The sequence below is a fragment of the Sesamum indicum genome, linkage group LG1, assembly GCF_000512975.1.
Source record: "Sesamum indicum cultivar Zhongzhi No. 13 linkage group LG1, S_indicum_v1.0, whole genome shotgun sequence".
Classification (NCBI taxonomy): Eukaryota; Viridiplantae; Streptophyta; class Magnoliopsida; order Lamiales; family Pedaliaceae; genus Sesamum; species Sesamum indicum.
This window is the reverse complement of record NC_026145.1, coordinates 18,451,668-18,478,917: the sequence shown is the minus strand read 5'-3', so window position 1 is coordinate 18,478,917 and position 27,250 is coordinate 18,451,668. Positions and strand designations below refer to the sequence as shown.

The following is a 27,250-nucleotide window of genomic DNA, read 5'->3' as shown; positions in this document are numbered from 1 at the left end:
ATCCCCAAATTTATTATTTGAGGTCAATCATTATGTAAAAATTAAAGATAAATTACAACTGTCTCCCTTAAAATTTTTCAAAATTACGAATACTCCCTGATGTTTTATGAAATTATATGATCTTTAAATGGAGGTTTTCCCAAACTGTATTTTTTTATTTTTTCAAAAAAAATTGAACGGGATGGCTGAAATTTTTTTAGAAATTATAAAAAAAACTATTTATTTAGTCCATAAAATTTTTTTAAAAAATTAATAAAATTAAAATTTTTTATCCACAATGGAATTTGTTTAGTTCAACACAAAAATGAATGAAAATCTAACGGATTGGGCTAATTGTTAAAATTAGAGGACATTAGTAATTATTCAGACAATTAGGAGTTATTCGTAATTATGTCAAATTTCATTTGTAATTTACCCTAAAATTAAACACCATAATATTCAAGAATATGTACGTACATGACAAAGGCGAAAACTAGAGCACAAAAACAATTATAAGCTTGATCTCTACAGCAAATAGTACACAACATTAATATTCGACATTATTGATACACAAATTAAATAATTTGACAACAGCACAATCCCTTAATTTAAAAGGAAAAAAAAAAAAGAAACAATTATTTCATCACATGCACAGAAAGAGAGAGAGAGAGAGAGAGAGAGAGAGAGAATATAAAGTTGATTCTACGTAGGACTCCTGATCATCCAGCATCATATGATTGTATCTGCCAGGAGAAATAGTGATGATGAAGAAGAAAGAAACATGTAAAACTATATATTAATGTTACAGTTGAGATGCAATTAAACAATTTATTATAACGCATGAGGAAAATTTGATCCATGTTTAGGCATATAAATATCCGGAAAGAGTAGATGATGATGAGGTGTAGTGTAGTGTGTAAATGATAAAATAATAAAAGCAGTGGTACGTAGGCGAACCATGCATGTGCCCATTCATCCATGCTCGTGTATTATATATATGGAGTTTGATAAATATTGGATAGCATAGCCCCCACAATCAAAAGTCTAAAAAGATAAAGGGAGGGAGGGCATGAAATTTAAACAAGTTGAAGGGAGGACTCATCCTTTTCTATTTGGAATATTGCTGTAGGGTACGTACGTATTAGTGTAGGACACCCACCCCGGCCCCCATCACCTTCATTATTGAAATGAATTTTTAACATATTAATTATTGATGTATATATTTACTTGCAAGGATAATAAAGCAATTTAATATACATGAACCATATATTAAGCACATACAATCCACCACACCATATAATTTTCAACATCATTATAAATACAAAAAATATAATTCTTTAATGTCAATTACTAGTTATTAATTTGACCTCTCGTACATACAAAAAAAAACTCTAAAAAACCACGCATAATTCTTGATTTATATTAATTCCTCCTAAATGTGAATGATTAATTATATATATTATGATGAATAAAGAAAAAAGAAGAAATAGGAAATAGTAGTTAAAAATGAAGGCATGCAGGTACCTTGATGAGTTGAAAGAAGTGAGGCAAATTCGCAGTCACGAGGAGTTGAGGTGAACATGAGGGGAGTAGTACTGCAGGTCATGTGGCCAACATCAACATGAACATCCGCATTTGCATCTGCATCTGGGTGGATCTTTCTTTTCAACATTCTCCCTATCAACTGTATAAATGTATATATATATATATGAACCAAAACTTCAATAATCAATCACATCATACATTAATTAATTAATTCACCTACAACCTACCTACCCACCTCATAATTAACACCATACATATATATAACTATCATAATTCTCTCAAAATTAGCTATTAATATACACTACTGTTGCCAACCACCAGAATTTTTTAAATAGTAAAAATTAGAAGAAATTAACAATTAAGCTTAATATATAATAGAGAAATTATTATATGTATATATATATAATATAGAGATGAGAGGTAGATATGAAGGGTGGGGGCATGCATGCATGATTAGGTAGACTCACTCGATGCAGTTTGTGAATGGGGCGAGCATCCTGATCTCCAATAAGTTTCTTGGCAAATGAAAATCCATGCTTGTAGGTGTAGGAGGACTTGTCTTTGATGCTGATTTGAGGTGCAGGTTTGTGAGACGTGGCCACCACCACCTGCTTTTTCTGCATCTGAATATCCTCCTCTGAATCAGCGTAGAACAACTCCGCAAGTGTGATTCTCTCCTTCTTCATTTCATCCTTTGGAGAAACAGTAGTTGCAGGATTGATTGTTTCCATTAAACCCTCGTACTCATCATCATCATCTATATAATTATAATTATTATTATTGTAAGCTGCATACACCAATGGGTTCACTTCCTCTTCCTCTTCGTCTTCCTCTTCCTCTTCATCATCAGAATAATCACTAGTAATGTGGTAGACGTCATGATAGCGTTCATCATAATTATTCATCTCATGAATTACTTGTTCCTTTTCTGAGGTGACATGATTCATGTTCTCAATATGCTTTAGTAATGGGTCGTACCCAAAGGTCCCTATGCTCAAAATCCCCCCTCCTTTCCAACCATCAAACACATTACAACTAGTTAATGCCTTTTCAAGCTCAAACTGCTTATAATTCTCAGCAACAACACTAGCACTTTTTTTTGCATTTTCTGCGAATCCATCTGCCCAATTAAACCACAGCTGGTTAAGCTCTGTTTTCGAGAAGACGAAGAAGAAGAAGATGATGAGATGAAAATGGGTTTAATTCTACAAGTACATGCATATCTACATACATACCTTTATGAATAAACTTGCGATGAACCCAGTTAAAGATCTATACATAAACAAGCAAAATTAATAATTGAGAAAGAGATGATGTAGATTAATTAAGATGAGTTAGAGAAGTTAAGAGCAAAAGTGGATATGTGTTATGCATGTAGATGTAGAAGAAATGAATGAACTTGCCTTCATTTTCTTGATTCAAGTAACTGAAATGTGGCGGGTGCAGGAGGAGCAGTGGCGAATGGGGAGAGGAAGTGGCAGTGGATGGGAGCAATACTAGTACTATGGTAGAGATCTAAGAGCGGGCAAAAGGCTAGCCCCCACGTGGCACCTAGCTAGTAGAGGGTCCTCTTTGGGGGTGGGGTGAAGGGCTCCTTGAATTTGGCTGCTCTAATTGGAAACTTCGATTCCACCTCAAATGCCAGATCATGTGCTGTTTGGTTTAATTATGTCGTTTCCTCCTCGATATACATAATACTACATTACATAGAATTCTTCCTTCTCATGAGATGAGACTATATATATATAAATTTATATGCATGCACTTGACGGCTAGTTTTGAGGTAGCAAGAAGACTAAATTAAAGCGCAGTATATATACATATATGTGTATAGATCATCATATATATGATCATATGAAGAACAGTAGTAAATTAGAGTGGGGAGTAGGTAGGTTGACAGTTTGTGAGATGTCGAGTTGTTGAAAACGCTAAAACCAATGAGATGGGGATGAGATGTCCAATACATATATGATATATATATATATATACATCAATTAATGTTGTTAAAAGCAAATGAGTAAGTAACATGCATGCATCTGATTCTGATGAGTATAGGAGGAGGTTGCTTTGGATTCCATTTATATATGATCAGATGAGGCATGCAGATGGATATGATGTGTTAGATTGGGATAGGCCCTCATCCACCTACCTAGCTCCCTCCACCCGACCCACCAGTACCGCCACCTCCAACTTTTAGTTTGGGTTTTGCACATGCATGGCTAAGAGATTTCATCATCATCATTATCATCACGAAAGCAGAAAAGTTTCTTTTTTGAATAAGTAGTTGTGGATCTGAATCAAAGTAATGTTAACAGCAAATGCCATCCACTACTAGTGTATATGTGTTGCTCTCACAATTCACAAATTAAACTACTACTACTCATCACTGCATAATGCAAATTGCAAATATGATGAGGTCACAATTTGATCATTCATTCATCTCCAAGGAGTAATTCATTGCCAAAACACCCTCCTGCACTGCATGCACTTCCCAATCAATTAAGAATATATATATATATATATATGTGTGTTTTGGGCGGGTCTTACATTTTCGATTTCTGATAATGTGGTAAATTAACATAAAATTAATATACATTCTAATCAATCAAAGATGATTGATAAGAAACACAAACAAAAGTACATACATCAACCCTCTTTCTGTTCCCCCGCGCAATTACATTAATTTACATATTCCCATCCCTTCATTTGTTTCCATATAATATCATTACATTTGGATTCTCTCCCCCCCGCTTTCTTGTATCTTTTCATATAATATCATTACATTTGGATTCTCCTCCCCCCGCTTTCTTGTATCTTTTTCAAACAATTGTTACCCAAAATTTGAGAGACTAAATTATAAAGTGATGATGAAATTGGTGACAGTACTGAAGGAATATTATTTATATTTGTGTTTCTGAATTTCCAAAGTGTGTAATTATAGTTGAATAATTGGATGAGAAGCAAAGGCAGAGGCAGAAGTGGATGAATGAGGCTAACACACACCACACACCAATACATACTCATATATACGCCTAAACCAGTACAACTCCATCCCTTTTTCACACACACACACACATATATAATGGAGTGGGCCAATATGTTGCCCAAAGTGTTGACTGTCCACGCGACGCCCATATCATTCCCAAACTGCTGTCTGCTCTGCCTTTTTTTCAAAATCACCCATTCAATATATATACATACGCTCATCCATACACACACATTGTAAATATACTCATATATACAATACTAATTAATTATGTTTATGTATGCTTCACTCATCAACTCCAAAATTATGTATTTGTGGAGGAATCTTCAGGTAATTAATTTTCATTCTGTCAGGCCCATTAATTCATTGGGCTCCAACTCTCTCAGCCGCTCACGGACTTAATCCTTTGCTTCAAATTTTTAAAATTAGCTAGGCCCAGATTTCAAGCAGTACAACAACAACACTACCGACATAAATCTGACCCAATTAAGTTTATCGGGTTGGTTGGGCCTTGGACAACTTTCCCCAATTCAAAACCTCTTCATTCTTTCAAAACTACAGTACGTATATTTATCTCATCTCTTTAATGCAGCAGCAGATAAGTATCCAAATTAATTAATTCGGTCCATCATCATCATGTATATATATATATATATACATAGTAGTATTATTGATGATCATTACAAACAAATTAAGATAGCTGAGATGTTGTAGCTAGCTAGACAGTGTTCAGAAGCCAAAATATAGTAAATTTTATTCAATCCAAGAACGAACGTAAACCTGCAGGGGCACGCAGGATGTATGCCCTTTAGCTGCCTTCCATGCACTAGAACAAATTGAAGAATCAGAATCCATAACTTATCTTACCACATGATTTCCAGTCTTGTTTATTATTCCATGACAAACATTGCAAACACAAAAAGAAGCTAATACCTCACCGTGCGTCCTTTGCAGCCAGATATCAATTTATCCATGCTGCTTAATTTAGTCCTTGTTCGCCTTTCTAGTGAGAGAGAGATGGATGCCTGGATCGTTGAAGCGACAAGTGGCGTTGAACAGAATTGAGTTGTTTACTCCCTGAACATTGCTGTTCAAGAATGCTGTCATTGGTTGAGATTGCACTGCCTTTGCTTCCTTATCATCGTTATGTTTTCCTTCTTCACCACTCTCACTATTTGATTGAAACCCAGATTTACCGTTTTTCTTCTTCTCATCAAGGTTGTGAGAGTGAGTCTTCTTGTGGGAAGTGGTTAACTCCATCACAGCTCCTTTGTTTTCGCCTGCAAGGGTGATGACCCTCATCCCGAAATCTTCCGAATCAGAAAGTAATTTCTTGCCACCTGTGCTCTTATCTTTCTTTGTTGGTTCTCTCTTCCAATTACCAGCAACGCCACTATTATGAGCATTATGCATTTTCGTTGGTTTGTCAATGGTTTCTTGCACCAGCACACTTTTTTGCTCAATCTTCGGCTCGCTCTCCCCATCTGTCGTCATTTGTGCGGGTGGTAGGGTTAAAGGGGAGGGAGGGCGAGATAAAGGCTTCATTTTAGGAGACTGTGCTGGGCTTTTTTCCGCAAGTTTGGCAACTTTCGGAGATGATACAGGTGCTGCGGCCTTGCCATTAACTGTTTCCTTCGGAGCTGCAGTTGCAACGGGTTTTGGGGAAGAAGAAGTTGGCGGAGGTGGTGCTGGAGTTGGGGACCGGGGTGTGGGAGCAGCAATTGGATAAACAACCGGATACCCCGGTGGGGCCCTTGATGGAGATGGTTGAGGAGGAGACCTTGGTGGAGCTCCAGCCGGTGGTGCAACAGGAGACTTCCCGCGGGGAGATGGTCCAGGAGCTGGCGGAGGAGCAGGAGACCTTGGTGAAGCTGCAGGTTGTGCAACAGGGGACTTTGGTGGAGATGGTTGAGGAGCTGGTGGCACAACCGGAGACCTTGGCGGGGGCCTTGATGGAGATGGTTGAGGAGCTGGTGGCGCAACTGGAGAACTTATTGGTGGAGGCGCAGGGGGTGCAACTGGGGCCCTTGGTGCAGGTGCAGTGGGTGCAGGAGGCGATGATGGAGCAGTGGGAGGCAGAGACCGAGCAGTTGATGGGGGTGGCGGAGGGGCTGGCTCTTGAGTTTGAGTTGGCGGCGGAGGGGTGGTAACTGGAGGTGGTGGACGAGTAGCTGGGGTTTGTGGTGGAGCAGGGGCAGGAGTTGGTGGTGGAGCGGGAGCGGGAGCAGGAGTTGGTGGTGGAGCGGGAGCAGGAGTAGGCTGGCGCATAACAATAGATGACAAGCGAAACCATGGACGTGGTTGGCTTGCCATTTTTAGTTTACAACTTGAGAAGCAGTGTAGAATGAGGTGGGAATGGGGTGGTTCTGGACAATGAGGAAAATGGGATGCATCTCCTAATATATATATATATACACACGCGCAACGCACAAGAAAAACAAACATGAAACACGGCCCCTATTCCCAACTCCCAGTTAAGGATTAAGCGCATAGAGAGAAGAAGAAAAGTATCTGATTCGACAAAAAAAGATGTCTACTCACGGTTGGTATTACCTCTTGCCGGGGTCATTCACTCACTAAAGAAAAGCAAAAGACAAGGGACGCTCTCTTCTCATTCACACCATTTCTATTACTAGTATTACATTTGCACCTCTTTTTTTAGTACTATGAACAACAAATTAATGTGTTGCAGGTTAATTAATGTACTTGTGGCAAATAAGAAAAATTAACGTGTTGCAGGTTAATGTACTTGTGGAAAATAAGAAATATGGCATGTGCACTTCACTGTGCTGATTGTGGCTGCATGTTTGTGCGGCAGATATTATTAGTGGCAAGGGATGAAATGATTCCTCATTTTTTAGTCTGGATTTTGTGGTTGGACATAACAAATACATTTGAAACACAAAATATTCTTGAATAGCTTGAGATTCCACACACTAGCAGCTAGCTTTAATTTGTGATTCCATTGCTGACTTTGCTTGTTGAGTTGTTGATTCTGACTGATTTCTGTTCCTCTTAATTCCTACATTTTTGGGTGATGGGTTCAACGTGGTCCTAAATTCAACCATCACCCCATCTTCTTCTCATGTACAGACCCAAATGTACTACTTTAATTACCTCTCCTGGATGATGCGTCATATATAGTTTTCTTTAATTGAGTTTCAGACAAAGGTGGAGTCTTCATTTTATTCTATTTGAAAATGATGAAGATGTTTTCAATTCCAACAGAGTATTGCTGCTAGTTGAGGTGTTAATTTTTGTGGATGCACTCATCCTCTGCGCAATAAGAGGTGATACCACCTCAATCATTTTCTGTGCTCTTGTTGCGCATCCCAGTCCGACCAACCCTATTGCTTCATGAACAAATTATGAAGCCTATATTTAAATTTTTATAGTTAATTTGGCATTCTCGAAAATAAGGTAAGAATTCTGCGTCACATGCATCCCCAATACTTGGGACACATCAAATCAAAAAATTTCTACAAAACTCTTTCTAGATTCCCGACGTCTAATCTAGCGCAACAGGTCAAACGGACCCCACTAAATTCGGACCGACTGAGCCTAACTCATTTAAATTGGTCACATCTAAGTCTAAATCACAATTCGTTTTTTTTTTCTTTTCTCTTTTTTTTTTTGTGTTGTTAACCAACTCATGCAACTTTTATTCATTGCATCTTATGCTGCAACCACTTCCTGATTTTCTCTCAGCTGGCCTATTAATAAAAGCCACCTTGCAGCTGCAACTATAACAAGTGTTACTCTCATACAAGTTTTCTCTATGATTTTTAAGCAAGTTCTCTACATATTTTGACACTCCAGACAGTTATTATCATTTTATCTTGATATTATATCAATTCACTTTGATTGTTTCACCATTTTTTTTTTTCATGTTGTTTGAAAATTTTCAATTATCTCTTTAGTTAAATCAATTATTGATTTAAGCATTGAAGTGTTAAGTCCTATTTTGTAGGTTCATCCTTCGATCCTTTGATTGAAAACTTCTACATAAAAATCTTTCAACTACTATAGTGCTATTGAAAACAAGCATGCATTAAAGTAAATACCTTTAAAAGTAGCAAAATCCAAGCGAAAATACACACAAGCAAAACGCGAAAAATATTTGTACAAATTTAAATTTGGGTACGATTAGGAGTGGCAAATGAGTCAAACCGGCTCGATTTTGCCGAATCCAAATACTCCAACCACACCTACCCCGGCCCCAACGTAAGGAATCATATTAATTCCCTCCCATACATACATACGTCTGCTTACGAATTCATTTCTTTGGTTGTAGATCTTATAACACATACTTTCTTACAAAGAAAATAATAATAAATAATATTTGAGGGTTCCTGATATTTGAAGAAGTAGGTAGACATATATATATATATATATATAATTGATGGGCACGCATGAGTCATATATATATATATTAAATTTGAATATGAAAATGGAAGGAGAGGAGCATATTTAAAAGAAAGAGGTAAGCGCGCGACTGGATATTATTTATTTGTAGGGGTCATTAATGCAATATTGGAGGGTCTTATTTTGGCACATAACTTGATGGCTTCCATCTCTATCATCCTTCCTTCCCACCCATATAAATTAGGAGATAATTATTTATATTATATGGACTACAATGGGAGGACAAGGTTTTGAGAGTTAGTGGTACGTATACGTTCCTGTGGGAGCAGTTTAAAGTTAAATCATTAGTTATGTCCCTAATTTTGAATTGTATAATAATACACACATGACATTCAATATATCTTCCACTGAATCATCATTTGAATGTTGCTAATGCTTTGGCAGTCTCTCACGCCCGACTTGTTATAAATCACTCACTCAACTTTATATATTGTGAATGTAATTAATGTGATTGTGATCTACTACTTGCATTCAAATTAATAAAATGTCATGTCGTCTCAACTATATATATACATATATGTATTTCTTATTTAGTAAATAAAATTGATGAGTTAGGACAAGTAATTAAATACCCAAACTGTAAACTGAAAATTGAATACCAAAACCTACGTACCTTGTCTTCTTTATCACCCTTTTCCTCTTCCCCCAAGAATGAATTCCTATTCCTATGGAGAGATATCAAATTAATATTACAGCTAGCTAGAAGCCTAGAACCATTTCAAAGACCAAAATAAATAAATAATTAAGAATCCACCATTATTAATTTTCATAATTGGGTGAAAATTCACTATCACTATCACTATCAATATCATAATTATATTTCACATTTATGCCATAAAATAGAAAACTTGAGAGAATTTTTTCTTCATTTCTCATAAATTTACTACTCATTTCTTGCCACGTAGCTATTTCCTTTGCCCGCAATTGCAAATAACCACCATTTCCCTAATCCCTCCCTCCATCCCTCCCCTATTATAAGTCAAACCAGCAGCTGCAGCACCACCATATATATATATATATATATATATATATATATATGTTGCCAAAAATCTAGCCCTCAATTCCCCCGCCCCATGTTGATTTTTGACTCCCTCCTCGCATGTTTCTCAATATCATGTTTGATATTTCTCGTCCGTTTATTTCTTCATCGGACTGCTCTCATACATGTCGTCCGGAAATGGGCAGACTGGGTCGACGACCGACTTCACGTTCACCAACACTTTAAGATTCCTGAGTTCAACGATTCCACTCTCCAGGAAAACCAGTTTTACCGTCGAGTTTCCCTCTACCTCAATTCCTTATTGCCTGCCTTGGAAGACTCCGATTTCACCAACCTCCTCGCCGGCAAAAAACCCAACGACATCCTTCTTTCCCCTGATGATCATCAGGTTATCCGCGACACTTTCCTCGGAGCCCGCCTCTCATGGCTAAATAATGTCCTGAGAGACGACACAAACCAGGTTGTTTCTCGGAGTTTCATGCTTCGATTCAAGAAAAAGGATAAGCGAAGAATTCTGGAGCCTTATTTTCAACACATACACACGGTTTCCGACGATATAGAGCAGAGAAAAGAATTGAGGATTCACTATTACAGCAACGGAAAATGGAAATCCGTCCCCTTCAACCACCCCGCCACTTTCGACTCCCTTGCAATCGACCCCGATTTGAAAACCAAAATACAATCCGAATTGGAAACCTTTCTCAATTCCAAGCAATATTACAACAAGCTAGGCCGCGTTTGGAAACGCAGCTATCTCCTTTACGGCCCTTCCGGTACCGGAAAATCTAGTTTTATCGCAGCAGTAGCAAATTTTGTCGAATATGATGTTTACAACCTCAATTTGTCGCAATTGGTGGACGATGCAGATCTCACTGCTCTCCTGCTGCAAACCTCCTGTAAATCTCTAATCGTCGTCGAGGATTTGGATCGTTATGTGTCGGGAAAATCGAGGGCGAGGATTTCCTCATCTGGTTTGCTGAATTTCATGGATGGCATATTAAATTTTCAGGGGGAGAGGATAATGATTTTCACGACCAATTGTAAGGATGGAATTGATTTAGCTTTGCTGCGGCCTGGAAGAATTGATGTCCACATTTATTTTCCCATGTGTGATTTCAATTCTTTTAAAAGTTTGGCTAGCAATTATTTAGGTGTTAAGGAACACAAATTATTCCCACAAGTGGAGGAGATGTTTCAGAGCGGGGCAACCATGAGTCCGGCTGAGATCAGCGAGTTGATGTTGGTGAATAGGAGCTCTCCAAGCCGCGCTTTGAAATCCGTCATCTCCGCATTACAATTAAGCAGTAGGACTGCCGGAAAGGTTGTACCGATGGTATGCGAGAGTGCAGTGTCACCACCAACGCCGCGTTCTATGGCGGAGGACGCTGGTGGCACCGCCTGGAAGGAGACGATGCCCAAAGAGTTTCGAAAATTGTACGGGTTGTTAAGGTTGAAGAGCTGCAAGAGACCTGTATCAATAGATGACGACTGCGAAATGATTGAACGGTGATATATATATATATATCTCGTATAGTTTGGAATAGAATTTTTCCTTTTGTTTTGTTTTGCTTTTGTTTTTAATTTTTCAAATCAGCAGCAAATTATGTAATTTTAGAGAGAAAGATTGGATATCTGATGGTGAATTACGACTGTGTCTGAAAGTCATTAGTGTCAGCAGGGTAATATATTAAGCTCGTATATGTTGATATAATAACTTGATTCTACAATATTCTCTCTCTCTCTCATGAAAAAAAAAAATTTGGAGCCAGATTGTTAGGAGTTGGAACTAAAAAGATAGGCCCTATATTCGTTTGTTCATTATTGGAGATGAGTTTTGAGCTGTCCGTGTCTTCGATTTTACCTACTGTCAGGCAGGCCCTCCCTATTTTCCCTGGAAACTATAAGAAAATATGTTAGCAGAGAAAAGTATTCTACTACTCTAAGGATTTTATTCTTGTAAAAAAATGCAAGCAAACTCAAATTTGTAACAGTTTTATCTTTTCATAAGATATTTTGGATTTGAGGCAGATTGGGTTGCTATGATTTGATCCTAGGTGTAAGTATCCTACATATATATATATATACATAGTTGTGCTGGGACCTATGCCTGTTCCATCATTGTGCCTGCCTGATACTAGGATCAGGCTCCTCTTATTAAATAATCCGAGTTTTATGAGGAAGGATGCAAAAGTCGATGTCAATTGTTGTATTATAGTACTCCAACAATACAATTAGCAGTGTTAGATTTACAACCAAAGCTGGGACACACAATTAACACCCCCCTTCTCTTTCTTTCCTCAGTATACTGCGGCCGAAAGTATGAGACTTGCCATTTCAAATTAGTAACTTTTTTGCATAATATCTCACTCACTTTTAAACATTTTAATACCTTACTTTTATGCCGGACAAGATTATGATATGAGAAGACTAGAAATCCTCCTACAACATTGAATCATAATACTAGAAGGAGCACTCTGCCAAGAGAAGACATCAGAAACACAAAATTGCATTATCCTCACACGAAATCCTGGAAATTCTATGGAGAAATCCTAGCACACATTAATTAATACTCATATGTATTCTTTATATGATTCTAAATCCAGAAGGCCAACAAGCATCATCAACCTTCTCTTGTCAGTCTCCGTGTCATGCCCCAGAAATGGAACGACCCTTTTTTTGGTGGCACACAACACTTAAATGCAAAACCTCACCCAACAATTAATTCCACCTCTCTCAACAAGAACAGGTGGATAATTTCTTCATCTCACTTACTTCAAAATCAGCACCTGATGTTGCATCGATTTTTAATCCCTTGAGCAGTCCCCCATTATTCAAGTCTGGCTTTACAGTATTACTGCTATCTAATGGCTTCTTGGATATCACATTGTAGATCTCCTCAAGCAGCTTACGGAATGCTGTATCCACATTCTCCCCACTAAGTGCCGATGTTTCAAAAAAATACAGACCTTGATTTTCTGCGAATTCCACAGCATCCTCTGTGGGGACTGTCCTCAGATCAGCAAGATCAGCTTTGTTGCCAATTAAGGCGATCACGATGGAATTGTCTGCATGAGCCCTCAGCTCCTCAACCCATCTAGCCACATGATCAAAGCTCTGTCTCTTCGTAACGTCGTAGACTAACATTGCCCCTAGAGCCCCCCTGTAGTAAGCACTTGTTACAGCCCTGTATCTGCAGGTTTCAGTACCCAACATCTCCTCAATCATGTATTAACCAATTTTTCACGCTATAGCAAACGTCCCACTAAATCGAGTAGCTATTCAATCAATGAACTCAATTACTTGGACTATTTCATACGTTACCATCCACATAATATACAGAACCTCAAGCATTTCTCTTCATTTTCGTTATCAGCCATAGCTCAAGAAAAATGGTGTTTAGCATTAAAAAATAGTAAATAAATAAACCGGGATCATCATATGGGCTGCAATCACATTATTAATGTATGATTAACAAGTTATAAATATTCAAAATGTTGAATCCCCAGCAAGAAGATAAAAAACAAGAATTTTCTGGGGAATCAGGATAAGAAGCTAACCTCTCCTGACCGGCAGTGTCCCAGATCTGAGCCTTAACAAATTTGGAGTTGATGTTTACCGTCCTGGTCTGAAACTCAACTCCAATGGTGGATTTTGAGTCTAAACAAAACTCATTCTTGGCAAACCTGGACAGAAGCTGAGTCTTCCCCACGGCTGAGTCGCCAATCACCACCACTTTGAACACATAGTCTATCTTATCTGGCCCACTTTCCAGGTGACCCTCAGTTTCGCTACCGTTCATTTCTTGATTCATTTTCTGCCTCCAATTCTGAAAGTGAAAGCACAGAACAGAAGAAGAGAAAACGCTGGTCTTTTTTCTTTGCGACTACAATTCAACTTTTGAAAGTTGGTGTGCGGTTTTACTAGTTGTCTAAGACTAGTTTTCCTAGTAAAGGCGGTTAAATAAGACCGAAAGATGGATTGGCGTTGGCCACACCCGTACCTCGTAGACAAACACTCTTTTCAATCACTGTTCAATTGCATTCACTGTCTTTTGTGGAGTATTTTTTACTACCTTTTCAATAATATCTAGATTATTGTGTTTGGATAATAAACATAATTAGTTCTTTTTTATTTGGAGTTATTCTATTTTGTTAAAATCAACTCTGTACAATCTCTCCCCGGAAAATTCTGAAACATTCTTCAACTATCTGCAAATTTCACACTTTTCAAAATTAAAGTTTAAGCTATTTTACACACTTCCTTCAAGACCAGGTTGAGAGTTCTTCTGCCAAGCTTATAAATAAGGCCATTAAATGAATACAGAGTGGAAAGTGTGTGTCTTGGTCCTTGGAGATTCAAGTTTAGAGAGAAGCAAATAAAAGATAGTTGTACAAACATCCATTTTGAGTTGGAGTTTTAGCAGAACCAGATTGGCCTCTGCTTTATTTAAGAGGCCAACAACTTTATGAGCAAAGTGGTTGGTTGGTTGGCAAAGCAGCCAGAGTTATATTTCTTCGGTTGGGAGAAATTGTTCTTGGTACATTACCTTAATTTCAGGCGAAATGCCGGGGTTTAAACTCCATTGCAATCAAGAAAGTGGGAGTTGGCCTGGATGATGATGATACGACTACTGCTTACCTTGAACCCCATTGTTCCTCTCATTTATTGAAACCCACATACAAGGTGGGTGAGGGGTTTAGTAAGTAGTCACCAAAAATACAAGTGTAATGCTTGCTTGAGCTAGAGTTCAGTTAAAAGTTGAGGGTTAAAACATTGTGAAAAACTGCTTTGTACGAGCCACATCAATAATATGTGCAAGGACCAAGCACCAAGAGTGATGCCATGATGAGGGCACCGACAGTTTTGGGACAGAAGTACCTTTTTTCATATTATGTTGATCATAACTTTAAGACTTGTTATCTGCCCAAAAACCATGATTATTTAAGACTATCATTTATAAGCATAATTAGTTATTACTAGCTTAGAGACAAAATAATGCACAGTACTTTTCAGTGTGTACTCAGATTTCTCCTTTTTTTTTCCGGCTTTTGGGAGGGGGGACAGGACAGAGTTTGTAGTCAGGGAACAGGAGCATGGGCCTATCTGGGCTCTACTATGTCCATACGTCGAATAAGAAAGGCCTGCTGTTAGGCTTGTACAAGAATAAGGCGGCCTCCAAAGATGTTATTGGGATACATAAATGAGAGTGGATTACAGAAAACAATGTCATTACTCTCCCAAGAAACTTAGTTATGCAATGGCAGTTAAATTAAAGTTAGTTGCCCATTAAGACCAAAATATTAGCAAATCATACAGATATTGAGAACACCTCTATTGAAATCTGCTCCCACTACTCTCCCTTGTCCTGTCTCGAATCAGTTATGCATTAACATGCATCTCTCTTTCTACATGTCTTCAAATCAAGCCCTCTTCAATGAAAATTGTGAGTCAATCCTAATAAGGTATGAACCCTTTAATGTTCTTTGACATCCAATTGAAAAACAAGAACAATTTCTTTATGCCAAAATTGATATCATTGCAACACTTGTTAGTGGCTTCTAAGTTCTAATGGGTGGACCCTTCAATTTTTTGGCTGTATTTAGTGGGTGGACTGGGGGTGATGACTGATGAGTCTATCCCATTTCCATCTCTCATTGCCTCACAACTTCCCAATCTTTCTTCATTTCTAATTCTAGCCATGGATACCCTGTCAGGCTCCGTATCCACCTTCAACATCCCCAGCCTTCATCCCAAATCTCACCATCTCAAGAGCCATCTTTCTCACTTGATTGCATCAACTAGCACACCAAAAACTCCTAAGGTATCAAATAAAGCCACCATTTTTACTGCCCACAACAACTTCATTCCTCCACTTGTTAATTCTTCTCAATCAGCCTTACCACTCAAACAATCCTCAAAGCAGCCAGAATCCCACCACAAGGCCTCCAGTACTGGCTACGCCGTTGCCCTCTTAGATGTAGCACGATGCAATAACGTGCTGGAAGTAGTGGAGAGGGATGTCAAGAGGCTGTCCAAATGGCTTTGCAATGACCAACTCAGAGCTATAGTACTTGTCAACCCTTGTGTGGAAAAGGGAGAAATATTAAAAGAGATTGTCAAAAAGGGTAAGTTTCACAAGTATTTGGTGAAATTGGTGAAGTTGTTGGTTGAGAAAAATAAGGTGGAAATGCTGAGTGAAGTGCTGATGGAATTCGGGAGGTTTTATGATGATGTGAGTGGGTCGGCTAATAGTCAAGTGGTGTTTGTTTCATGTGGGGAGAAGATAGAGGAAAACGAAATACTGGGAATTGCTAGGACGGTGCAAAAGCTTAGTGGGGCTGCCAAAGTGAAGGTGAGGCAACTTGTTGGCGAATTGCCATCAATATCATTTGCTCCCTGACTTCTACTTGATGAGGTTGTGAAAGAAACTACGTATACATTAGCTAGCACTTCCAACTTCCAAGGATTTAGCCTTCAATATATGTAGGCTTCAGTTTGTTGCTTGCTTTAAAAGACATCAAAAACTAAATTTAGATACAAGAACTGGTCCTGTAATCTTGATATTTGTGTTTAATGTTTTGATGATGTAATAATGAAGCAGCCATTCTTATGACTCTATTCTTTCATTTTTCCTGCTAGCTGCATGTAATTAGAGAGTGTATAATTTTTCCTATGTGGTTTGCATAATTGTAGGTGATGCTAATTTGTTGGTCTTAATTACATTTTGGAGAAGTCTCATCTTACTTGGATAGATGATACTCTCTTGCGTTAGTTGAGCTTCTGAAGTCTGCATATATATGTTGATCACATATATGCTCTGCATCAAACTCATTATTTAGCTCTGAGGCTTTGGCAGCTCAATCCAACGTATCTGCACTTTCTTTATAAGCAATATATTTCACTACTAAAACCATCTTTTAGCATTTACAAATTAGTGAATTTGGCTACAAAACATGATGCTGTTTCTTTGCCAACTATATATATGGGGGGGGGGGGGGGGTTTAATTTATATGTGGGGGGGGGGGGGGAGTTTTTAATTATAAAATATAGTAACTATTTTGAAATGATGTTGTTTCTTTGCTATATATAAAATATAGTAACTATATATATTGAAAGATGTAAATTGCTAAAAAGAAATGTTCCATAGAGTATAATATGTTGTCTTTTTTAACTAGAAGAAGAAATTCATAGATTAGGCTGAAAAGAATAAGAGGAAATGACTTGTTCCACGTAGGAGAATGATGAAAAAAAGTAAAAGAATTGATAAATATATATATGGTGTTGTGGGGATGATACACATAAGCTCTTTATATTAAATTTAAATTCAAAGTTGTGGTTTGAAGTGTTGTGAAAATTAGAGTAAACATGGAGTGCTCCACTTGTTTGACCTGACCTTGGCCTTTTTAGGCGTTTGGGTGAAAGTCTTGGCAGATATTCGATTTCAGCAGTTGCATTTCAATGCCATAATGGCACAATTGAAACTACAGGCTATTACACCTGCCGCATTAAGAGGGTGTTTGATTGAGGTGTTCTTTGATATAGTGTTATACTTAAAAAAATTATGCTATAATCAATGCAATACTAATTCGAGACATATATTTTCTTCAATGTAAACAATGTATTTTGCGATTCGATTATTTTACAATTTTCATTAGACCGTACGTAGTTGTTGTAATACAACTCTCTTTGTAAGTTATTTTTTTAATTGTTTTGTCATAAACAATGTATCTAATTGTGTTACTATTTTATTCCAACATGATTGTTACTGCTTTTGACATCTAAATGCGATTGTTAAATTCAAAACATTATTCTATTACATGAAATTGAATTTTTTTCAACATAATTTGCTCATTTGTAATATTATAGCAAGTGGCTTGCATTTTTTCGCTTTTTAAAAATAAAGATTTCGTGTGTTTAATATTTTTGTGTGCATCAATTTATTACTGACGTTATTTAATATTACAGTAAATTTTATTTATCATTAAAAGAAACATATTAAACAAATGTTGATACACCATACACTATTATGAAAAAAGATAAAAAGTGAGAGAGATAAAAACATATACTCTAATAGCATTATATATATATATATATATGTATAATAAAAAAGATGTGGACGCAGTCAAATATGTATAATAAAAAAGATATTAAAAAATGAGGAGCTGGAAGCGTTTGTTTAATTAGTGGTCCATCTTTAGATATCACATCATAATACAGAGTAGTCCCAGCTCCAGTATGATGTTTTCACCGTATATAAGAATTATTATTACTAGAGGTGCAGTGCGGTGCCGGCTGCTGCTGCTGATGAAAATAAACATGTCTGAACCATATGGGCAGAGGGTAGGGTACTCTACTCTTCTTCCTGTTATTCATGCCATCTTCTTGTAATTCTACTTCTGAGTCTGATCACACTCTTGGCGTAAGTCTTCTCGCTCACTACTGATTTTCATCTCTTTCTTGGTCAACCACCCAACTCCTCAACTTTCTTCTTCCCACATCTTTCTCTTCAACCACTGTTGCCTTTCATGGTCTTCCTCCATCCTGATTTTTTGTTCCATGCTTTTCTGATTTTTGATGAATTTCTTCCTCGATCAAGCTTTCTTGGTGAATTCACGCGATCTTGTCTATGTGGTTATTTTTTAGTAATGATGTGAAATATATTGTATTCTGAACCTACTTAGGCACTTTAATTCAGGACCGTAGATGAGAACTACCCATCTTTTGAATTGGAGCAGAGACGAGCTGTTTAAATGAGTCGATTATATCCTCTCACAGATTGCTAAAAATGGTAGTGGACATGGCAACTAATTCATCTCCTGTGGAAGTCGTCTCTCACACTACAAAGGCCATCCTTGAGATAATAGCAGCCTCTGATAGCCTGCTTATTCAGAACAAGAGTTTCCTACAACTCTCATCTTACTTGGATAGGATCATTCCGCTCTTGCACGAGTTGACTACGATAGACATCATTGCTTCTCAAGGCTTGAGCAACTTTCTTGAAATCCTATACCATGAGATAAAGGAGGCAAAGAAACTAATTACTGATTGCAGTGAAAGAAGCAGGTTTTATATCTTATTGAATTGTAGATCAATTGCCAAGCAAATCGATGATATTACTAAAGAGATTACCCATGCACTAAGTTGCTTTAGTTTTGCTTCTCTAAACATTTCATTGAAGATCAGGGAAGATATCAGCCAACTTGTTAGTGAAATGCAGAATGCTGATTTCGGTGTTGCAATGGCAGAAGAAGAGATCTTAGAGAAAATAGAATCAGGCATGCAGGAAAGAAGTATTGATCCGATCTATGCCAATAATTTGTTAGTTTCCATTGCAAAGGCCATTGGTGTTTCAACCCAACGTTCGGAATTGAGAAAGGAATTTAACAAACTCAAGAGCGAGATAGAAAATTTGCGGTTGAGGAAACATGATAATGAAGCCATACAGTTGGATCAAATGATTGTTTTGCTAGAAAAGGCAGATGCAGCATCATCTCTTGAGGATAGAGAAAACAAATACTTAAGTAAGAGACAATCTTTAGGCATGCAACCATCGGAACCTCTCTTGTCTTTTTATTGCCCAATCACTAAAGAAGTTATGGTTGATCCTGTGGAGACACCTTCAGGGCATACATTTGAGAGGAGTGCTATAATGAAGTGGTTACTGGAGGCAGACGAACCAGTATGTCCCTTGACGTCAATTCCATTGGACACTTCAATGCTGAGGCCTAATAAAACCCTGAGGCAGTCTATTGAAGAATGGAAGGAGAGGAACACCATGATCACTATTGCGTCACTGAAATCTAGACTTTTGTCGGGACAAGAGGAAGAGGTGCTTCATTGCTTGGAACAGCTGAAGGATCTGTGTGAACAGAGAGAAGCACACAGGGAATGGTTGGTTTTCGAGAATTATATACCAAGTCTTGTTGAGCTTCTTTGTGTGAAGAACCGGGATATTAGGAATCGAGCTCTTCTCATACTTTGCTTGCTGGTAAAGGGCAATGATGATGCTAAGGTACCAATTTCACTGTTTTAGTTCAAGCTGGGTTGTGTCGAGGATTAAGTTGTTGAAGTCTTGATTTGAGTGCCTTTCCCTTTGTGATCATTTCACAGGAAAGAATTGCTAAAGTTGAGAATTCCATTGAACCAATTGTTCAGTTTCTTGGCCGTCGTATTGGTGAAAGAAAATTAGCTGTGACATTACTACTGGAACTCTCAAAATGCGGGGTAGTGCGTGACTGTATTGGGAAGGTCCAAGGCTGCATACTTCTTCTGGTAACCATGTTAGGTAACACTGACCGACAAGCTGCCAAAGATGCTAAAAATGTCTTGGACAATCTTTCATACTCTGATGACAATGTTGTGCTCATGGCAAAAAATAATTATTTTAGATATCTACTGGAACGTCTATCTTCAGGCATGTCTCTTTATCTTATCTTTGAATTCAGTGCTCAATGATTGTCCAGTATGTTGGATATTGTCAACTATGACATTACAACTAATGCCTCGAGTTTGTTATGGCAGATTCTGATCATGTTAAGATGACAATGGCAAAAACCTTGGGGGAGATGGAATTGACTGATCATAATAAATCATCACTAGCTGAAAGTGGTGTCTTGGATGTACTTATTGTATTAGTCTCGCATGATGACGTGGAAATGAAATTAGTAGCAATTCAAGCACTTCTGAATCTTGCAAGCTTGAAAAAGAACGGGCAGGAGATGATAAAGAAGGGTGCAGTCCCTCCACTGTTGGATATTCTCTACCAACAAACATCACCAGAAAGGTTGCGTGAACTAGTGGCAGCTACTATTGTGCATCTTGCTCTGTCAACTATACCTGAAGGTTCTCACTGGACGCCGGTTTTGATGCTGGAATCTGATGAGGATATTTCTGAACTGTTTTCCTTAATTAATCTGACGAGTTCCCCCCTACAGCAAAACATTCTCCAAGCTTTTCATGCCATGTGCCTATCTCCATCTGCTAATGCAGTCAAATCAAAGCTAAGAGAGGTAAAGAATTTTGTGCCCCAGAGTAACTCCTTTTTATGTTTCCCTACTCAGAGACACAACTGATCTCTTTTGCAGTGAGGTTCACTAGTGCGGTATTATTTCAATTTGTTTTTATCAGCCCATTCGCATTCTTTTTATTGCCTTCCAGTCCGTGCCTTGAGTAGGGTTTATTTATACTGATTCTCACTTTTACCTGATGCATTGCCTTCATAGTGCTCAGCTGTTCAAACATTGTTCCAATTATGTGAGGTCGATAATATCATTTTACGTCCAAGCGCTGTGAAGCTGTTATGTTGCTTAACTGAAGATGGTGATGAGACTACAATGTTGGAGCATCTGACACAAACTTCAATTGAAACCTTGCTCAAACTTAGTAAGACTTCTGATGATGAGGAAGAGATTGCCTCGACCCTGGGTATAATTGCTAACCTTCCGAACTCTACCCAAATCTCTGAGTGGCTGTTGCAATCTGGAAATCTCCCTAAAATTTTTAGTTTTATTCCTGATGGTAAGAGTAGTATTCACCAAAACGATCAGCTGACCGAGAATGCTGTGGGAGCCATATGTCGTTTGACTGTTCAAACAAGCGTTCAATTACAGAAAAAAGTAGCAGAAGCCAGCATTATCCCCTTGCTGGTAAAGTTGCTAGATATAGGAACCAGCTCAACAATAAGGCGAGCTGCCATATCTCTTGCTCAGCTTTCAGGGAGTTCCCCTATGCTGAGTAGGCAAATCTCAAGGCATCAAGGTTTTTGGTGTTTCTCATCATTACCAGAGGAAGCCTGCCCTGTTCATCAGGGAATTTGTACAGTGGAATCCTCATTTTGCCTAGTAGAGGCCGGTGCAATTCCTCCTCTTATTCGGGTTCTGAGGAAGCCAGAACCCGACGTCTGTGAAGCTGCTTTGGATGCCCTCTTGACTTTGATCAACGGTGAAATGTTGCAAAATGGTTGCAAAGTGCTGGCTGAAGCAAATGCGATGCCTGTTATAATTAAATTAGTTAGCAGCCCTTCTTCTAGTTTGCAGGAAAAGGTTTTGAATTCTCTGCAGAGGATTTTTAACTTGGTGGAATATAAGCAAAAGTATGGAGCTTCAGCTCAGATGCCTCTGGTGGATTTGACGCAAAGGAGAGACAGTAGCTTGAAATCTTTAGCCGCCAAGATACTTGCTCAGTTAAATGTGCTTCATAATCAGTCTTCTTATTTCTAAAGGAAAACACTTGTTTCCTTCTCGACTTTGCTAGAATTTCCAGCTTTATTGATCTGATGTTCTTCTCATATGTATATCTGTTGGTTGTTTGCTTTATGTCGGAACATTGAAGCCACAGCTGATCTTGGCATTAAAGAAGCCAGGTTGCACTAAAATACAGTGAAATTCTTTTGTAGTTGAGAATATTTATATTTGTAAACTATTTGTGATTCTTAGTGTGTATTTAAACTTTCTCAGCCCAAAGAAACTACTACAATGTGCAGATTTCAGAGCTTAAATTTCCTTTTGCCTCAAAGCATACAAGAGTGTTTCATTCTCAGTGGATAGTAGAGACATTAACTAGGCTTGGTGTTGACACTGTGAAAGCGAAGGAAACACATACTTAAATACATCGCTGAAACAGACTTATTTAACCAAAATGGGACATACTGATGAAGAAGAGTAAATTGATATCCTACACCATCAGCACTGAGACATAATCCCAGTGAAGAACTGCATGCTTCTTCAGAAGAAGTCATGCTTTCTTTACCTTTGTTTGCAATCTTTTCCTTCTTCCCACAACTTTAAGAACTTCGTCAATAAGAATGACTGGGGCCGATACCAAGACAACAAGAAGCCATTCATTTAAACTCAGTGGAACTATACCAAACACATTCGCGAGGAGAGGGACATAAAGTATCAAACAGTGCAGACCAAGAGAAAATGACATGGCTATGAGAAGCCAAGGGTTTCTCCATGGTGGCATTCGGATCAAGCTGTTGTCTTCTGAGAGGGCATTCAGAGAATTAAACATTTCAATGGCAACCAGCACAGACAGTGACAGTGTCATTGCCTTCACTTTGCCAACAGAAAAATAATCACAGGGGTTCGAGAAAGTAATCATGCGGCCCCCATTCACTGTGAAAGGAGATGCAGTGAAATTCAACCATGATGTGCATTCTCCCCAGTTGCGAAGCTGAGATAGTTCAACTAGTGTATGCCCATCACCAACTAAGTTTACACCAAGAAACGAAGCCTGAGTGTACCACAAGATGAACACACCAACAGTTGCAATTCCGACATAGGAGCCAATCACCTGTAAACATATCCAAAAAGATAGTCAGATTCAAGTGCAGACAAACACAAAACTAAACTATGGCCCAAACGATAATGAAAGATCGCAGCAAGACATGTCCTGCTAGTGTTTCATCTTGTATTCACTTCACATTTATATGCCATGTGTATAAAATTTACATTACCTATATACTTGAGGAAAAATTTTGTACACATGACGTGCATATATTGAGTAAATATAAGATGGAGGACAAATTTGGAAGAGAGGATCCCAACTGATATTAAAAATTAGCTACATTGAACTGCAGAGAGGAACAAAACAAACCATATAGCGGAAGAGAACCCAGGAGTTTATTAGAGCATGTTTCCTCTTCCGAGGCGGTTTTTTCATAATATCAACATCAGCAGGGTTAAATCCAAGCGCTGTCGCAGGTGGGCCATCTGTCACCAAATTCACCCACAGAAGCTGCACAGGTATCATACATTCTGGTATTCCCAGAGCGGCAGTCAAGAATATCGATATAACCTCTCCAACATTGGATGAAATCATGTATCTGAAAATGGAATTTTAAAATGCTCTGTTAACAATTTTAAACTTAAACTTAGAACCTACAGTTCTTTGATGGCAAGTGGATAAGGATACTACTTAGCATTTCCGGCATTTAAGCCTTCATCTGTTTGGGGGCATTTCTAAATTCAATTTACAATTTCTGGGACTAATTTTTCTCAAACAAGCAACTGGCTAAGCCATTGAAACCAAATCAGTCGACTTCCCTCAACTGGTTTCTTTGAGCTCATAGTTTAATTTTCCATAACGAGACACATACTTAACCTTCTCAATGAAAACAGAATGTACCTGATAAAAGCTTTCATGTTGTTGTAGATTGAACGACCCTCAGCAACAGCTGATACAATTGTGCTGAAATTATCATCTGCCAACACCATATCTGATGCTTCTTTTGCAACCTAAATTTGTGTCGTGAGAGAAATAGTAAAGTTTAGTTTCAAAAAGAATTTACATAGACCTTTGACAAAAACCTAAATGGAAAATGGATCCGATGCTTAACATTTGCCAAAAGAAGAGCTGCTTCGCGCCAAGTAACACTTTTTTCTAGATGAAATAGTGAAAGAGATTCAACATGAGAGAAAAATGCTGAAGCAACATAGCCCCGTTACCTCGGTTCCAGTCATGCCCATAGCTATCCCAATATCAGCAAGTTTTAGGGCAGGTGCATCATTGACCCCATCCCCAGTCATTGCAACAATTTCCCCCATATCTTTGAGCATCCTTACAATATCTTGCTTGTGTCTAGGTTCAGCACGAGAAAAAACTTTTCCTCCGGGCTTTGACAAAATATCAATTTGTTCGGAAGATGAAAGAGCCATGAACTCTATACCAGTAAAACTTCTCCCTCGGAGATCTTCACCTTCACAAAATAATTTTATCTCCTTACAGATAGCCTCAGCTGTGGACTTATTGTCTCCAGTTATCACCATGACCTTGATTCCAGCTCCCCTGCAATCCTCAATTGCTTTATGGACTTCCTCACGAGGAGGGTCCTGTGATTTGAATTGTTTAAAAGAAGCAGGTAAGAAAAGTCTATTTTGTAACTTATAAATATAGATCTCAATAACATAAGTAACATACTCACCCTTATACCAACTACCCCTACAAAATTTAGGCCGCTTTCTATCAAGGAATAGCAGGATGGATCAAGCAACTTCTTATGGGCTGGATGATCCTCAGTATAGTAGTCCGAAAGCTCTCCCAGATCATCTTTATATGCCAAGCCTATGCACCGCAAACCCTTTGAACTCATGTCGAAGAGCCTTAACAGCAACAACTGCCTACACTGTTCATCAACGGGGAATGTGGATCCATCAGCAAGTTGAACATAGGAACTGCGATCCAGCAAACTTTCAACAGCACCCTGCATAAGCCACATGTTTAGAAGAGAAGAACAAACAGATCAGTCAACCAAGCTCTAGTCAGCTATTGCATGATTAGCCTGTGACTCTAAAGAAAGATTCATCATAAATGGACAACAATCTAACATACTGGACAAATGAAGTAATTAAAACATTAATGTCAATATGTTCCTGATTTTCTTATAAGTGCTGCCACCAAACACGAAATAAAAATGAAGATGGGAAATAGAGGTCCTCTCAAGAATATTCATAATTGCAAAGTGACTCTCTTTAGTTCTTTCACAAACCAGATTTTCTTATTAGAGTTTCCAAGAGTATACATGAATATAATGTTACTCATCAATGTAAAAGGATAAAACATATCTCCAGTAGGCATCCAACTCCGAGTGCCAATTTATTATGGGTTTAAATAAATAGAATTACCTTGACAAGAAGTCGATTGGATCCATTTGGCTTGCGGACGAGGACACTCATTGATTTGCGGACACGATCAAATTCTAGTGTTGCAACCCTTTTTGAGCTTTTGTTCCACCATTCACAACATGCTAAGGTGAAGATAAATGTCAGAAATATTACATGGAAAAAGCATGTGAAAAAGATGAAGTTATATATAATTGCACTTGGTTGCTCACCTAAGTTAACTGTGTTGCGATCAATCAGATAGTTAGACAAAAGCTTAGAATAACGGATTTTGTCCTTGACCTCACTGTCTGGAACTCCCATCTTCTCAACCAAAACTTTCAGAGCAGCCTCAGTGGGCAGTCCAGTTGCTCTGAATAAACGGCCATCACAAAATATCCCAGCATCATTGCAAACTGCACAGATTTCAGCCACAGCTTGCAAGTTGGCATCCATATTATAACAATCCCAGTCCACTATTCCTCCATCCTTGGGATCATAAGTCGTGCCTTCAACATGGAAAATTCTCGAGGATGTAGTCTTGCCTCCCAAGGTAAAGAACTGTGTCACGGACATCTGATTTGTTGTCAAGGTCCCTGTTTTGTCTGAACAAATAACAGTTGTGCACCCCAAGGTCTCCACACTTGGAAGCTTCCGCACTATCGCATTTTTTTGAGCCATTTTTCTTGTACCTAGAGCTAAGCAGGTCGTAATTACGGCAGGAAGGCCCTCAGGGATCGCAGCAACAGCAAGAGCAATTGCTATCTTAAAATAATAAGTGCATTTATCAAAAGAGAATTGGAAATTTGTTGGCCATCCATTCACAAGCTCCCACATAAGAAAATATTTGTAGTTGATGACCCATACAATGAGGCAAATGAGGCCAATAGCAGTAGTGAGCCTATTACCAAATTCATCGAGCTTCTTCTTAAGAGGGGTTTCATGGTCTTCCAGTGATGCCTCATGTATTTGTGTTTGTATCTTGCCGATTTCAGTGCACATCCCAATGTCCACAACTATGCAGATGCAGCTACCGTTAACAACTGTGGTTCCAGCAAAAATCATGTTTTCTTTGGCCTGCAATTCACAATCATCCATGAATACAGGATTGGTTCCTTTCATGACTGGCATTGCCTCCCCTGTCAGTGAACTCTGCTCGACTCTTAAAGTTGAGGTTTTCAGGACTGCGACTCTCATGTCAGCCGGCACTTTATCCCCAACCCGCAATTCCACGATATCTCCAGGGACAAGCTCACGTGCAGGCAGGTCTGGCACTAAATATCCATCTCTTAACACCTTTGCAGACTCACATTGCATATCCTTCAGAGCTTCAAGGGCGTTCTCAGCATTACCCTCTTGCCAAACACCAACTATTGCATTTAGGATTAGTATCAAGACTATGATAAAAGGCTCCACATAAGATTCAAACCCTGAATCATTTCCTTGTAAGTAAGCCAGGACAAATGATAAGAAAGCTGCTACCAAAAGGATTTTGATGAGCATATCGTCAAATTGCTCCAAGACAAGTCTCCATAGGGGTTTTCCCTTCTCTTTCTGGAGTTGATTCCATCCAAATGTCTCTCTACGCTTCTCCACCTCAAAGCTGCTCAAACCCTTGTCTAGTTTAACTTTGTACTCTTTTAGACACTGTTCAACGGACCAGGACCATGCCTTGAATGGTTTTTGGTCAACTATTTCTTTCATCAGTTAAAATTC

At 38.4% G+C, this 27,250-nt stretch overlaps 7 protein-coding genes across 11 annotated transcripts in view; 3 read left to right on the top strand and 4 right to left on the bottom strand.

The window, feature by feature from the left end:
* On the bottom strand, positions 478-3,567 carry LOC105174009. The gene is made up of 5 exons (XM_011095962.2): positions 2,928-3,567; positions 2,760-2,796; positions 1,992-2,644; positions 1,504-1,663; positions 478-722 (listed from the first exon to the last, which is right to left on the bottom strand). The coding sequence occupies exons 1-5, from the start codon at positions 2,931-2,933 to the stop codon at positions 709-711; spliced, it is 870 nt and encodes a 289-aa protein (XP_011094264.1). The 5' UTR covers positions 2,934-3,567; the 3' UTR covers positions 478-708.
* On the bottom strand, positions 5,239-6,902 carry LOC105174000 (vegetative cell wall protein gp1-like). The gene is made up of 2 exons (XM_011095950.2): positions 5,444-6,902; positions 5,239-5,336 (listed from the first exon to the last, which is right to left on the bottom strand). The coding sequence occupies exon 1, from the start codon at positions 6,821-6,823 to the stop codon at positions 5,495-5,497; it is 1,329 nt and encodes a 442-aa protein (XP_011094252.1). The 5' UTR covers positions 6,824-6,902; the 3' UTR covers positions 5,239-5,336; positions 5,444-5,494.
* Positions 9,963-11,662, top strand: LOC105173991 (AAA-ATPase At2g46620-like). The gene has a single exon (XM_011095939.2). The coding sequence runs from the start codon at positions 10,009-10,011 to the stop codon at positions 11,443-11,445; it is 1,437 nt and encodes a 478-aa protein (XP_011094241.1). The 5' UTR covers positions 9,963-10,008; the 3' UTR covers positions 11,446-11,662.
* On the bottom strand, positions 12,619-13,876 carry LOC105173981 (ras-related protein RABA3). Of its 2 annotated transcripts, none has more exons than XM_020695541.1 (2): positions 13,493-13,876; positions 12,619-13,095 (listed from the first exon to the last, which is right to left on the bottom strand). In XM_020695541.1, exons 1-2 carry the CDS (start codon positions 13,744-13,746, stop codon positions 12,669-12,671), a joined length of 681 nt encoding a protein of 226 aa, XP_020551200.1. In that variant the 5' UTR covers positions 13,747-13,876; the 3' UTR covers positions 12,619-12,668. The 2 variants fall into 2 exon arrangements, with proteins under 2 accessions (XP_020551200.1, XP_011094230.1); XM_011095928.2 differs by having other exon boundaries at positions 12,619-13,125; positions 13,493-13,871.
* Positions 15,509-16,553, top strand: LOC105173971. The gene has a single exon (XM_011095917.2). It carries the CDS (start codon positions 15,556-15,558, stop codon positions 16,333-16,335), a length of 780 nt encoding a protein of 259 aa, XP_011094219.1. The 5' UTR covers positions 15,509-15,555; the 3' UTR covers positions 16,336-16,553.
* Positions 18,147-22,363, top strand: LOC105173935 (U-box domain-containing protein 43-like). 4 transcript variants are annotated; one of them, XM_020695680.1, is made up of 5 exons: positions 18,147-18,275; positions 18,711-19,947; positions 20,046-20,349; positions 20,457-20,944; positions 21,158-22,363. In XM_020695680.1, exons 1-5 carry the CDS (start codon positions 18,265-18,267, stop codon positions 22,151-22,153), a joined length of 3,036 nt encoding a protein of 1,011 aa, XP_020551339.1. In that variant the 5' UTR covers positions 18,147-18,264; the 3' UTR covers positions 22,154-22,363. The 4 variants fall into 4 exon arrangements, with proteins under 4 accessions (XP_020551339.1, XP_011094187.1, XP_011094195.1 ...); XM_011095885.2 differs by having other exon boundaries at positions 18,164-18,275; positions 18,631-19,947; XM_011095893.2 differs by having other exon boundaries at positions 18,175-18,354.
* Positions 22,418-27,250, bottom strand: part of LOC105173961 (calcium-transporting ATPase, endoplasmic reticulum-type) — a gene marked incomplete in the record, with an annotated part of 5,782 nt that continues 949 nt past the window's right edge. Inside the window, 7 exon segments of the mRNA XM_011095905.2 lie at positions 22,418-23,228; positions 23,532-23,760; positions 24,063-24,172; positions 24,383-24,766; positions 24,859-25,137; positions 25,559-25,680; positions 25,768-27,247. Coding sequence (XP_011094207.1) covers positions 22,668-23,228; positions 23,532-23,760; positions 24,063-24,172; positions 24,383-24,766; positions 24,859-25,137; positions 25,559-25,680; positions 25,768-27,238 — 3,156 coding nt within the window.